Source organism: Hyla sarda, chromosome 4 (genome assembly GCF_029499605.1).
Source record: "Hyla sarda isolate aHylSar1 chromosome 4, aHylSar1.hap1, whole genome shotgun sequence".
Classification (NCBI taxonomy): Eukaryota; Metazoa; Chordata; class Amphibia; order Anura; family Hylidae; genus Hyla; species Hyla sarda.
Window position 1 is genome coordinate 178,047,751 of NC_079192.1, and position 13,977 is coordinate 178,061,727.

At 46.1% G+C, this 13,977-nt stretch overlaps 1 protein-coding gene across 4 annotated transcripts in view; it reads left to right on the top strand.

The window, feature by feature from the left end:
* The first annotated feature begins 2,967 nt into the window (after positions 1-2,967).
* The window catches only part of LOC130368750 (stimulated by retinoic acid gene 6 protein-like), a 47,471-nt gene continuing 36,461 nt past the window's right edge, over positions 2,968-13,977 (top strand). The window contains exons 1-2 of one of the 4 annotated variants that reach the window (XM_056572904.1): positions 2,968-3,049; positions 10,580-10,662. In XM_056572904.1, coding sequence (XP_056428879.1) covers positions 10,637-10,662 — 26 coding nt within the window. In that variant the 5' untranslated portion in view covers positions 2,968-3,049; positions 10,580-10,636. Of the gene's footprint in view, positions 3,050-10,579; positions 10,663-11,862; positions 12,301-13,977 lie in introns of those variants that run through there. The other 3 variants (XM_056572905.1, XM_056572901.1, XM_056572902.1) reach the window with 3 other exon arrangements.

The following is a 13,977-nucleotide window of genomic DNA, read 5'->3' on the forward strand; positions in this document are numbered from 1 at the left end:
AACACTACATGTTGTAGAATGGAATCATTACTCTCTTATTGTGACAGGTGTGTAGGGCCATTTTAGTCACCTGCATAACACATATTCCACTATTTAAACACCAGTGTCATATTTGTCTTTGGTGTACATGCCATTTAAAGCTATTAGGAACATTTTCACATTGTACTTTTTTCTGAATTTATCAATTAGGTTTTGACTGTAAAAAGGGTGTTTTAAGTCATTAGATCAGAAAACAGGTTCTGTCTTTTCTTCCCACAATTGAAGAATAAACATAGAAATGTGCACAGTGCTGATCTCTAAAGTTATGCATATCCGTTCTTTCTGCAAATAGGTGATAACATTGAACTGACTGCCCAGCAAATAGAAACTGCCGGAAAGTCTGAAGGACTTTCTAAAGGGGAAACTCCAGTTTGAAAGAAGGCTCCCTGAATTTACATTAGTAGGGTATGTTCACATTAAGTAATGTGAACACAATCTCCGCTCGCAGAATTACGCAAGCGGAGAGTCCATCTGAAGGACACTGCCGAAATACTTCAGTGGTAAGACCGTGAGGCCCTGCTCGGCCACCATTTCTTACAATGCAGGGCTCACGAACTTCATGTTCTTTCATCGCTCGGATCAATTTCAGCAGCGGACAATTCCGCCGATGAAATTTTGCAGTGTGAATGGTTCCACAGAAGACCTGCCCACACTATTGTTAGAGTCAAAGTTGCTGAGTTGCCCATAGCAACCAATCAGGTTCCTTCTCACATTCTTAACAAGGCCTCTGAAAAATGAAAGAAGCAATCTGATTGGGTGCTGTGGGCAGCTGGGCAACTTTGCCTCTTCACAGATTTTAATAAATCTACCCCATGGTCTTTCTCCCTTCATCTATATGACCGCACCATAGGAGTATGCTCCCCTGTTCTAAAAGCGACAGAACAAAATACACACAAGGTTAAAAACCCCACCAGTATTTTTCCTGTCCCTTCTTGGGACTGACTCAAGTGGCAGGAAGAACCTGTGTTACAGGGGGTATCCCCAAGTAGACGGAAACCTATGCAGCAGGGAGTCATTAGGAATTGTCTCTCCCAGGTGTAGCTGCAGACGGTGGTCTCTGGTGGTCCTCCTTCATGTACGCTACAACACTTATTGAGGGATTAATGTGTGATGTTCCAGCAGGAGAACCACGGTCCCTCAGGAACTGTCAAATCGTACCTGTAAAGCTAAGAACGATGAACAAGCAGCCTGTATGAATGAAAAAGACAGATGGTTGTGAAATACGGAAATTACTATCATCTTCTGCTTCAAGGGTTGAGAATATCTTTAGCTTTCAGCATATTCCCCAAGGTAACAGCGAAAGGTATTGTAGCCCTTCATCTTCAAAGCATAAATATAGTGCCATAGCTAGATGGCCTCCTACAAATAGCAGGCTCCTCCTCCCTTTTAAAATAGAACATTCTTTAGACCGAGAGATTCCTGGAATCTTTGGGATGGATTATTAATGTAGAAAAATCTGACTTCTCTCCAGCAAACCAAAAGGTGTTCCTGGGAATTTTTTGGGATTAAAAAAATGTTGTTCCATCCATTTGCTTCATAGGAGAGGCCATGTCCACCTTGGAGCCAGGCCCATTCCAGACAACTGCAATCTCTAATTCTGTCCAGGTGGAACACAATCTAGACAAAGGGGTTCTCTTGCACCCACATCTGAAAGTTTCTATTTACACAGATGTAAGTTAACTAGGTTAGGGGCTCGAGTACAGGAATTCCAGGGAACTTGGTCACAGTGGACAAGAAATCAATCATTAAATTTCAGAGAGCTAAAAGTAGTTTGGTAGACCCTCAAAGCAATAGGAGAATCTCCTCTAAGGAAAGCATGTACAATGTGCCAGCAATAGCTCACCTTCGTCATCAGGGAGGTACACAACACAGTTCACTCCAATACAGAAAAACATCTTGTATTCCTTTCTGTCACTCATCTAAAGAACACAGAAAATTCTCATGCAGATTTATTAAGCAGAAACCATCTAAATCCCAGGGAATGGGGCCTAAATAGGAATTGTACAGGATAGTACAGAGATGGAAAACACTCAAGTAGACCTCTATGCAACACCCAAGAACAAGAAGATTATGGAATTATTTTTGCTAAATCTAAAAAAAAACATCCTCTGGAAGTAGCTGCTTGGACAATACCATGGAAATTCAAGCTTGCTTATCCTTTCTCCCCCATTCCTCTTCTTCTGAACGTGTTTCAGATTCTCCTGTGAAAAACAATGATCATTGGGATCTGTCCATACCGGACAAAAATGGGAAGGGTTTTGAGCCTTGAAAGATCTGGCAATAGAAGATCTGATCTGACTACCTTTACACTAAGACCATCTCCACCAAGGTCCAATTCATCAAGCAGACATCCAGAGTTTAAACCTCTTCGCATGGATCCTAAGAAATCCATTAATAAACAAGGGTCTTTCCACTGAGGTTGTTAAACCCTTTAAAGGGGTACTCTGCTGATCAGCATTTGAAACAAACTGTTCCGAACGCTGAAGCTGGCGCCGGGAGCTTGTGACGTCATAGCCCTGCCCCCTCATTATGTCATGCCCCGCCCCCTCATTGCAAGTCTATGGGAGGGGGCATGACGGCCATCAGGCCCCCTCCTATAGACTTGCATTGAGGAGGCGGGGTGTGACGTAATGAGTGGGTGGGGCTATGACGTCACGAGCTGCCAGCTCCAGCATTTGGAACAGTTTGTTCCAAACACTGAGCAGTGGAGTACCCCTTTAAATAGAGTCGTAAACCAGTAATGTCTGCCGTATATTTGAAAGTATGGAAAAAATGTAGATCTTCTTCACCTTCCCTGAACAAACTGGACATTGCTTCTAATTCTAGATTTTTTTCAGGCTCACTGCAGGAAAGGACTAGTACAGGATCAGATTTAGGCTTTGTCTGCAATATTTGATACTGAATTGGCCTCTCATAGGTTTGATTTATCAAAACAGCATCTAAACTAAAAGAAGTTGTCCATGGAGCAAAAAAGGTTCTGGTTGTCTTGGAAGTTCTGAGATAGGAGGCGGTAGGTACTGACTCCAATAGCTGCATGATGTTAGCGATGTTGAGGAGACATCTTGCACCTCTCTTTTAAGGTAGTTTCTAACTATCAGATGTCGGTTTATAGTGCTTTTATCTTTCAATATTTCTAATATTAGAAATGTTTATTTTAACCATAGATTTTAATTAAATGTAATGCAGCGAGATATTGCATATAAGCTGTGTTGTGGTCTTTTTTCATTAACGCATGCCTTCTAAAAATGCATTTCTTTTCTGTTAATGCCTACTACATGGGTTGCTCTTCCTGTTCTAAAGTTTTTTCTTTGCTCAGCACTTTGTTTTCCCCAATCAGATGGCTCCGTTATCTTTATGTTGGTTATGTGGAATACCAAAAGGGAAGCTGCAGCTACACCCCCCTCCACCATGTCTACTGTTACGCCGAGCGCTCCGGGTCCCCGCTCCTCCCCGGAGCGCTCGCTACACTTCCCTCACTGCAGCGCCCCGGTCGGTTCCACGGACCCGGGGCGCTGCGTTACCACCTCCGGCCGGGATGCGATTCGCGATGCGGGTAGCGCCCGCTCGCGATGCGCACCCCGGCTCCCGTACCTGACTCGCTCCCCGTCAGTTCTGTCCCGGCGCGCGCGGCCCCGCTCCCTAGGGCGCGCGCGCGCCGGGTCTTTGCGATTTAAAGGGCCACTGCACCGCTGATTGGTGCAGTGGTTCCAATTAGTGTTTACACCTGTGCACTTCCCTATATCACCTCACTTCCCCTTCACTCCCTCGCCGGATCTTGTTGCCCTAGTGCCAGTGAAAGCGTTCCTTGTGTGTTCCTTCCCTGTGATTCCAGACCTTCTGCCGTTGCCCCTGACTACGATCCTTGCTGCCTGCCCCGACCTTCTGCTACGTCCGACCTTGCTTCTGTCTACTCCCTTGTACCGCGCCTTTCTTCAGCAGCCAGAGAGGTTGAGCCGTTGCTAGGGGATACGACCTGGTCACTACCGCCGCAGCAAGACCATCCCGCTTTGCGGCGGGCTCTGGTGAAAACCAGTAGTGACTTAGAACCGATCCTCTAGCACGGTCCACGCCAATCCCTCTCTGGCACAGAGGATCCACCACCTGCCAGCCGGCATCGTGACAGTAGATCCGGCCATGGATCCCGCTGAAGTTCCTCTGCCAGTTGTCGCTGACCTCACCACGGTGGTCGCCCAGCAGTCACAACAGATTGCGCAACAAGGCCAACAGCTGTCTCAACTGACTGTTATGCTACAACAGTTACTACCACAGCTCCAGCAATCATCTCCTCCGCCAGCTCCTGTACCTCCTCCGCAGCGAGTGGCCGCTTCTGGAATACGACTATCCTTGCCGGATAAATTTGATGGGGACTCTAAGTTTTGCCGTGGCTTTCTTTCCCAATGTTCATTACACTTGGAGATGATGTCGGACCAGTTCCCCACCGAAAGGTCTAAAGTGGCTTTCGTAGTCAGCCTGCTGTCTGGAAAAGCCCTGGCTTGGGCCACACCGCTCTGGGACCGCAATGACCCCGTCACTGCCTCTGTACACTCCTTCTTCTCGGAAATTCGAAGTGTTTTTGAGGAACCTGCCCGAGCCTCTTCTGCTGAGACTGCCCTGTTGAACCTGGTCCAGGGTAATTCTTCCGTTGACGAGTATGCCGTACAGTTCCGTACCCTTGCTTCAGAATTATCCTGGAATAATGAGGCACTCTGCGCGACCTTTAAAAAAGGCCTATCCAGCAACATTAAAGATGTTCTGGCCGCACGAGAAATCCCTGCTAACCTACATGAACTCATCCATCTTGCCACTCGCATTGACATGCGTTTTTCCGAACGGCGTCAGGAGCTCCGCCAGGATATGGACTCTGTTCGCACGAGGCGTTTCTTCTCCCCGGCTCCTCTCTCCTCTGGTCCCCTGCAACCTGTTCCTGTGCCTCCCGCCGTGGAGGCTATGCAGGTCGACCGGTCTCGCCTGACACCCCAAGAGAGGACACGACGCCGCATGGAGAATCTCTGCCTGTACTGTGCTAGTACCGAACACTTCCTGAGGGATTGTCCTATCCGTCCTCCCCGCCTGGAAAGACGTCCGCTGACTCCGCACAAAGGTGAGACAGTCCTTGATGTCTACTCTGCTTCTCCACGTCTTACTGTGCCTGTGCGGATGTCTGCCTCTGCCTTCTCCTTCTCTGCTGTGGCCTTCTTGGACTCTGGATCTGCAGGAAATTTTATCTTGGCCTCTCTCGTCAACAGGTTCAACATCCCGGTGACCAGTCTCGCCAGACCCCTCTACATCAATTGTGTAAACAATGAAAGATTGGACTGTACTATACGTTTCCGCACGGAGCCCCTTCTAATGTGCATCGGATCTCATCATGAGAGGATTGAACTGTTGGTCCTCCCCAATTGCACTTCTGAAATCCTTCTTGGACTTCCCTGGCTTCAACTCCATTCCCCAATCCTGGATTGGTCCACTGGGGAGATCAAGAGTTGGGGGCCCTCTTGTTCCAAGGACTGCTTAAAACCGGTTCCCAGTAAACCTTGCCGTGTCCCTGTGCTTCCTCATGTAACCGGTCTCCCTAAGGCCTATATGGACTTTGCGGACGTTTTTTGCAAAAAACAAGCTGAGACTCTACCTCCTCACAGGCCTTATGATTGTCCCATTGACCTCCTCCCGGGCACTACTCCACCCCGGGGCAGAATCTATCCTCTGTCCGTCCCAGAGACTCTTGCCATGTCTGAATACGTCCAAGAAAATTTAAAAAAGGGCTTTATCCGTAAATCCTCCTCTCCTGCCGGAGCCGGATTTTTCTTTGTGTCCAAAAAAGATGGCTCTCTACGTCCTTGCATTGACTACCGCGGTCTCAATAAAATCACGGTTAAGAACCGCTACCCCCTACCCCTCATCTCTGAACTCTTTGATCGTCTCCAAGGTGCCCATATTTTTACCAAACTGGACTTAAGAGGTGCTTATAATCTCATCCGCATCAGAGAGGGGGATGAATGGAAAACGGCATTTAACACCAGAGATGGACACTTTGAGTATCTGGTCATGCCCTTTGGTCTATGCAACGCCCCTGCCGTCTTCCAAGACTTTGTTAATGAAATTTTTCGTGATCTCCTATACTCCTGTGTTGTTGTATATCTGGACGATATCCTGATTTTTTCTGCCAATCTTGAAGAACACCGCCAGCATGTCCGTATGGTTCTTCAGAGACTTCGTGATAATCAACTCTATGCCAAAATAGAGAAATGTCTGTTTGAATGCCAATCTCTTCCTTTTCTAGGATACTTGGTCTCTGGCCAGGGACTACAAATGGACCCAGATAAACTCTCTGCCGTCTTAGATTGGCCACGCCCCTCCGGACTCCGTGCCATCCAACGCTTTTTGGGGTTCGCCAATTATTACAGGCAATTTATTCCACATTTTTCTACCATTGTGGCTCCTATTGTGGCTTTAACAAAAAAAAATGCCGATCCCAAGTCTTGGCCTCCTCAAGCGGAAGACGCCTTTAAACGACTCAAGTCTGCCTTTTCTTCGGCTCCCGTGCTCTCCAGACCTGACCCATCTAAACCCTTCCTATTGGAGGTTGATGCCTCCTCAGTGGGAGCTGGAGCTGTCCTTCTACAAAAAAACTCTTCCGGGCATGCTGTTACTTGTGGTTTTTTTTCCAGGACCTTCTCTCCGGCGGAGAGGAACTACTCCATCGGGGATCGAGAGCTTCTAGCCATTAAATTAGCACTTGAGGAATGGAGGCATCTGCTGGAGGGATCAAGATTTCCAGTTATTATTTACACCGATCACAAGAACCTCTCCTACCTCCAGTCTGCCCAACGGCTGAATCCTCGTCAGGCCAGGTGGTCTCTGTTCTTTGCCCGATTTAATTTTGAAATTCACTTTCGGCCTGCTGATAAGAACATTAGGGCCGATGCTCTCTCTCGTTCCTCAGATGCCTCTGAAATTGAACTCTCTCCTCAACACATCATTCCTCCTGACTGCCTGATTTCCACTTCTCCAGCCTCCATCAGGCAAACTCCTCCAGGAAAGACCTTTGTTTCTCCACGCCAACGCCTTGGGATCCTCAAATGGGGTCACTCCTCCCATCTCGCAGGTCATGCGGGCATTAAGAAATCTGTGCAACTCATCTCTCGCTTCTATTGGTGGCCGACTCTAGAGACTGATGTGGTGGACTTTGTGCGAGCCTGCACTATCTGTGCCCGGGATAAGACTCCTCGCCAGAAGCCCGCTGGTTTTCTTCATCCTCTACCTGTCCCCGAACAACCTTGGTCTCTGATTGGTATGGATTTTATTACTGACTTACCCCCATCCCATGGCAACACTGTTATTTGGGTGGTCGTTGATCGATTCTCCAAAATGGCACATTTCATCCCTCTTCCTGGTCTTCCTTCAGCGCCTCAGTTGGCTAAACAATTTTTTGTACACATTTTTCGTCTTCACGGGTTGCCTACACAGATCGTCTCGGATAGAGGCGTCCAATTTGTGTCTAAATTCTGGAGGGCTCTCTGTAAACAACTCAAGATTAAATTAAATTTTTCTTCTGCATACCATCCTCAATCCAATGGACAAGTAGAGAGAATTAACCAGATCTTGGGTGACTATTTACGACATTTTGTTTCCTCCCGCCAGGATGACTGGGCAGATCTTCTACCTTGGGCCGAATTCTCGTATAATTTCAGAATCTCTGAATCTTCCTCCAAATCTCCGTTTTTCGTGGTGTACGGCCGTCACCCTCTTCCCCCCCTCCCTACCCCCTTGCCCTCTGGTCTGCCCGCTGTGGATGAAATTTCTCGTGATCTTTCCACCATATGGAAAGAGACCCAAAATTCTCTCTTACAGGCTTCTTCTCGCATGAAAAGATTCGCAGATAAGAAAAGAAGAGCTCCTCCCATTTTTTCCCCTGGAGACAAGGTATGGCTCTCCGCTAAATATGTCCGTTTCCGTGTCCCGAGCTATAAGTTGGGACCACGCTATCTTGGTCCTTTTAAAGTTTTGTGTCAAATTAATCCTGTCTCTTACAAACTTCTTCTTCCTCCTTCTCTTCGTATCCCTAATGCCTTTCACGTCTCTCTTCTTAAACCTCTCATCCTCAACCGTTTTTCTCCTAAATCTGTTCCTCCCACTCCTGTTTCCGGCTCCTCGGACATCTTCTCTGTCAAAGAGATCTTAGCCTCAAAAAAGGTCAGAGGAAAAACTTTTTTTTTAGTGGATTGGGAGGGTTGTGGTCCAGAAGAGAGGTCCTGGGAACCTGAGGACAATATCCTGGACAAAAGTCTGATCCTCAGGTTCTCAGGTCCCAAGAAGAGGGGGAGACCCAAGGGGGGGGGTACTGTTACGCCGAGCGCTCCGGGTCCCCGCTCCTCCCCGGAGCGCTCGCTACACTTCCCTCACTGCAGCGCCCCGGTCGGTTCCACGGACCCGGGGCGCTGCGTTACCACCTCCGGCCGGGATGCGATTCGCGATGCGGGTAGCGCCCGCTCGCGATGCGCACCCCGGCTCCCGTACCTGACTCGCTCCCCGTCAGTTCTGTCCCGGCGCGCGCGGCCCCGCTCCCTAGGGCGCGCGCGCGCCGGGTCTTTGCGATTTAAAGGGCCACTGCACCGCTGATTGGTGCAGTGGTTCCAATTAGTGTTTACACCTGTGCACTTCCCTATATCACCTCACTTCCCCTTCACTCCCTCGCCGGATCTTGTTGCCCTAGTGCCAGTGAAAGCGTTCCTTGTGTGTTCCTTCCCTGTGATTCCAGACCTTCTGCCGTTGCCCCTGACTACGATCCTTGCTGCCTGCCCCGACCTTCTGCTACGTCCGACCTTGCTTCTGTCTACTCCCTTGTACCGCGCCTTTCTTCAGCAGCCAGAGAGGTTGAGCCGTTGCTAGGGGATACGACCTGGTCACTACCGCCGCAGCAAGACCATCCCGCTTTGCGGCGGGCTCTGGTGAAAACCAGTAGTGACTTAGAACCGATCCTCTAGCACGGTCCACGCCAATCCCTCTCTGGCACAGAGGATCCACCACCTGCCAGCCGGCATCGTGACATCTACTTTACCATCATGTTATGTCCATATTACTACTACCAAACTCCAAAGAGAAAAAATTGCTGGCACCAGCGTAACAACCTCCACAATGTATCAGACTCAACAGCTAATGAATAGATTCAGGTGCATCCAGGAAGCAATAACGGTACACGCCAAAAGAAAGCAGCATATATATAACACCAAAGAAGAAAGAAAGCGGAGCACTCACCGTGATGATTGCAGGCAGGTCACCGGGAACCTTCACTTTATGGACCTCATCGGTCTAAGCAGGGAGGTGGCAGGTGAATCCGGGGGGAGCACAGACGTCGGGCCACGAACTGTATCACACCCCTAGGCGTTATTTCAGGCTGCTGTAAAGTTACCTGTAAAGGCCTGACGAAGCGCCTGGGGGTGTCATACGGTCCGTGGCCCGACGTCTGAGCCCCCCCGGATTAACCTGCCGCCTCCCTGCTTAGACCAATGAGGTCCATGAAGTGAACGTTCCCGGTGACCTGCCTGCAATCATCACAGTGGGTGCTCCACTTTCTTTCTTCTTTGGTGTTACATATATGTCCTTAATACTGTTGACACATTTTTGTGGGACTAGGACATTTTGTAGTAAATAATGTTTGTGAACATTTACTACTTTACTACTACAAATAAAATGATGACATTTCCTGTTTTTCTCCCTACTGATCCTGTCAACAGAAGCTCCAATAAAAATGTCATATGTAGACTGTCCACTTATTATGGGCTTATATCAAACTAGCCACAGTTTAAAGGCTCATTCATTCTTACATATTTTGTTTAGTATTTTACAATAATATTTGTAAGCTAAAACCGAGAGCAGAACATAAACTTAAAGGAGTATTCTGCTGCTCAGCATTTGGAACAAACTGTTCCAAATGCTGGAGCTGGGAGCTCGTGACGTCATAACCCCGCCCCGAATGACATCACAACCCACCTCCTCAATGCAAGTCTATGGGAGGGGGCGTGACGGCTGTCACGCCCCCTCCCCATAGACTTGCATTGAGGGTGCGGGGCGAGACGTCTTGAGTTCCTGTTGCCGGCTCCAGCATTCGGAACAGTTTGTTCCAAATACTGAGCAGCTGAGTACTCCTTTAAGTCATTAGATTTTTTTTTTTTTTTAAAGACCCTGTTCATAATCTAGCTCTAGTACCTCTGCTAGAACATTTACCAGTTGCTGACTTTAAGGAAAAGACACATTGAATACGTTGATTTTTTTTCCCTTTTTGGTAACATTATCTTGCAAGCCACAAGAGATATTTTTGCCTTTGTCTGTAAGTAGTTTAATTGATGGTGTGGGTTTTGCGTATGAAGCTTTGCTAATATGTACATGTTGTAATAGGAGGTTTCTTTTATATTTTATGTGAGGCATATGTAATAAATGTCACCATGTGTGGACACATTTTAACAAATCATCCTGGTAATGTTTTCATTGGTTTCCGGCTGATAACACATTCCCTGTGTTTTACTTTTCGCCTGGCTGGAAGCAAATTGTAGGCACACCTTATGACCCATTACTACAGCAGCAGCAGCCGTAGAGACCCATGGAGTCTGTTCCAACCTATGAAATGTGAGTAGAACTTAATGAAGGACGAATATAGTGTTATTATGATAGAACCTTCAGATTAAATATGTATGAAATGTATTCTGTTTTATTGTGGTACTGTACTGGTTAAGTGAGAATTTCAGGAACATATAGATCTATCAGCTGAAGACTCTTGCTAAAGACAGCCAGTCCTTTATGATGGATCCAACACAACTGTTGTTGCCTTGTTGTTAGGTCCAGCACTGAAGATGCCATGCAGTGTATAGTGTATAGTAAAGGATATTTAACACCAGTATTTTATGTAGTGTAAAGGGTGTGCTCTTACATTCAGGGTTGGATATAGATTTTAAATTCAAACCCAAGACTGGCTATAAATAATGGAAATGTTTCAATGTCTCCTTATTGTTTGTTCCCTATTTATGATCCATTGTTCGCTTTGGTTTCAACAACTGCACCAAAAACACACCCTTAGGTTATGTTCACATTGAGTAATGTGAACGGAATCTCTGCTCGCAGAATTCCACAAGCGGACATTCCATCTGGCGGCCGCTGCTAAAATACTAAGGCGGTAGGACCACACGGCCCCATCACCATTGACGGCAATGCAGGACTCGTGGACTTCTGTGCAAAGAATGAACATGTTCTGTCATTGCATGAATCAATTTCAGCTATTGCCTAACTAGCAGAGTACTCGGCATTGCCGGGTCTTTCGACCTAAATTTTGTGGGAGAGGAAAAGCAACAATAATGCTCTTGTCCTAATATTTTGTCCTCATATCCGGGTTTTCAAACCCCCTACCTCATATGCTGTCCTCATATCCTGACCTAATATCTCTTCCTCATATCCCAACCTAATATCCCGTCCTCATATCCCGTCCTCAGGTGAGGCTGTGCTGTGATGAAGAGATGGCAGGCAGAAAATAAAAGTGGGCGTGGCTTGTGGGAGGGTGTGTACATACATACACACATTAGGGGAGATTTATCAAAACCTGTCTAGAGTAAAAGTTGCTGAGTTTCCCATAGCAACCAATCAGATTGCCTCTTTCATTTTCACATGCCTTGCGATCTGATTGGTTGCTATGGGCAACTCAGCAACTTTTACTCTGGACGTTTTTTTTTTATAAATCTCCCCAATTGAGTTTGAGATATATATATATATATATATATATATATATATATATATATATATATATATATATATATATACACATATATATACTGAGAGCCACTTCCCTTCTCGGAGTCACCAGGGAGAAGTTACAGTAACCGAGTAAAGTCGTGTGTGCAAGGGGGCCCGCGGCATCTGCATAGAAGGCTGGTCCGGGGGCTGGGCGCTGCTGCGGCCGTGTCACGGGCGTGAGGGTTTGTGCCCTGAGATACGCCTGTTTGCCAGGGATGGATGTGCTGCAGGCCTGGTTTGTTGCTGTGTGTGTCTATGCTCACCCTGGCATTTGCCGTTTTCCTCCTCCAGCACGCCCAGTTCAGTACCTCATTAACAGCCCACGGCTGAGCTCCGTCGGGGGAGACGGCGGTTGGGGGCATATGGTTTAGGGCTGGGGTGCCTATAGCGGGCCTCGGCGTGTCGGCATCCTGCTCTTAGCTGACCCTATGTGATGTGCTACGTCAGCGTTGGGGTAGCTCCTAGTTCTATCTATAGGTCAAAGTATGTGTTGTTTCATGTGGCTAAGTAAAATTTTTCAGCTGCATATTTATATACACACCCCCATATTGGTGATCGTAGTAGTCATTTCAGGTACATTTTTTTCATAAGTATTCAATTCATTAATACGCTCACTGTGGTAATTTCATGATTACACTCCCAATTTCAGTTATACGCGGGCATAGTATACACCGCACAATTGGTAAGCATTACTTTCAGGGCAAACGTTTTCATACACGTTCGTAGTTTGGCAAGGTGCATATGGTTTTAGTGTGTTTTCAGTACATATGGTCAACGTATTTACCTACAGTGAACACACATAGTATTTAGATATAGTTCATACGGTCACAGTTTTTATAGTTTTTATGCAGTGTGTACAGTTATAGTCTTGTATACGGTACATATGCATAATGTCATATGCAGTGCATACAGTTATAGTGTTGTATACAGTACATACGCTCATAGTGTTACATGCAGTGCGTACAGTTATAGTGTTGTCTACAGTACACACGCTCATAGTGTTGCATGCAGTGCGTAGTTATAGTGTTGTATACAGTACACACGCTCATAGTGTTACATGCAGTGCATACATTTATAGTGTTGCATACAGTACATACACTCATACTATTATATGCAGTGCGTACAGGTAGTGTTGTATACAGTACATATGCTTATAGTGTGATATGCAGTGCGTACAGTTATAGTGTTGTATACAGTACACGCTCATAGTGTTACATGCCGTGCATACAGTTATAGTGTTGAATACAGTACACGCTCATAGTGTTACATGCAGTGCGTACAGTTAGTGTTGTATACAGTACACGCTCATAGTGTTATATGCAGTGCGTACAGTTATAGTGTTGTATACAGTACACGCTCATAGTGTTACATGCAGTGCATATAGTTATAGTGTTGTATACAGTACACGCTAATAGTGTTACATGCAGTGCGTACAGTTAGTGTTGTATACAGTACACGCTCATAGTGTTATATGCAGTGCGTACAGTTACAGTGTTGTATACAGTACACACGCTCATAGTGTTACATGCAGTGCGTACAGTTATAGTGTTGTATACTGTACATACGCTCATAGTGTTATTTCCAGTTCATACGGTTATAGTGCTATATGCGGTGCATGCGGTATCATATTTATTTAGTTGCAGTACATACGGTTATAATATTTATATGTATTTGTCTATATTGCATAGCACTCATAGCATTTATAAGGTATATACATTTTCAAGGTAGCATTTAAAGTGCTTAAACGTTTATTTCATTTTCATACGTTAGTGTTTACAGTGCACATACCTTTGAAGACACATAGTGTCCGCAGTGTGTATACAATCATAGCATTTGGGGCACATAAGGTCTTTGCATAAGTAATTATATGTCTATTGAGGTAGGTGTGTATACGTTCCATCGTATTTGTAGTGTGTAAACTTGATAGCTTTTCAGTGGGTATAGGTGTTGAGTTTACAGTATGTACACGTGACAGCGGTTCATTTTGTGTAGTTGATAACGTTTTTGTTTCGTAATTTTTACTGTATTATGTCATAGTATTTATGTTCATGCCCTCATGGCATTTATAATGCTCATACACGCTTGACATCTATACTGTTTATACACTCATGGCAGCTATACTGTTGATATGCTCATAACATTCATATCGTGCATATGCTC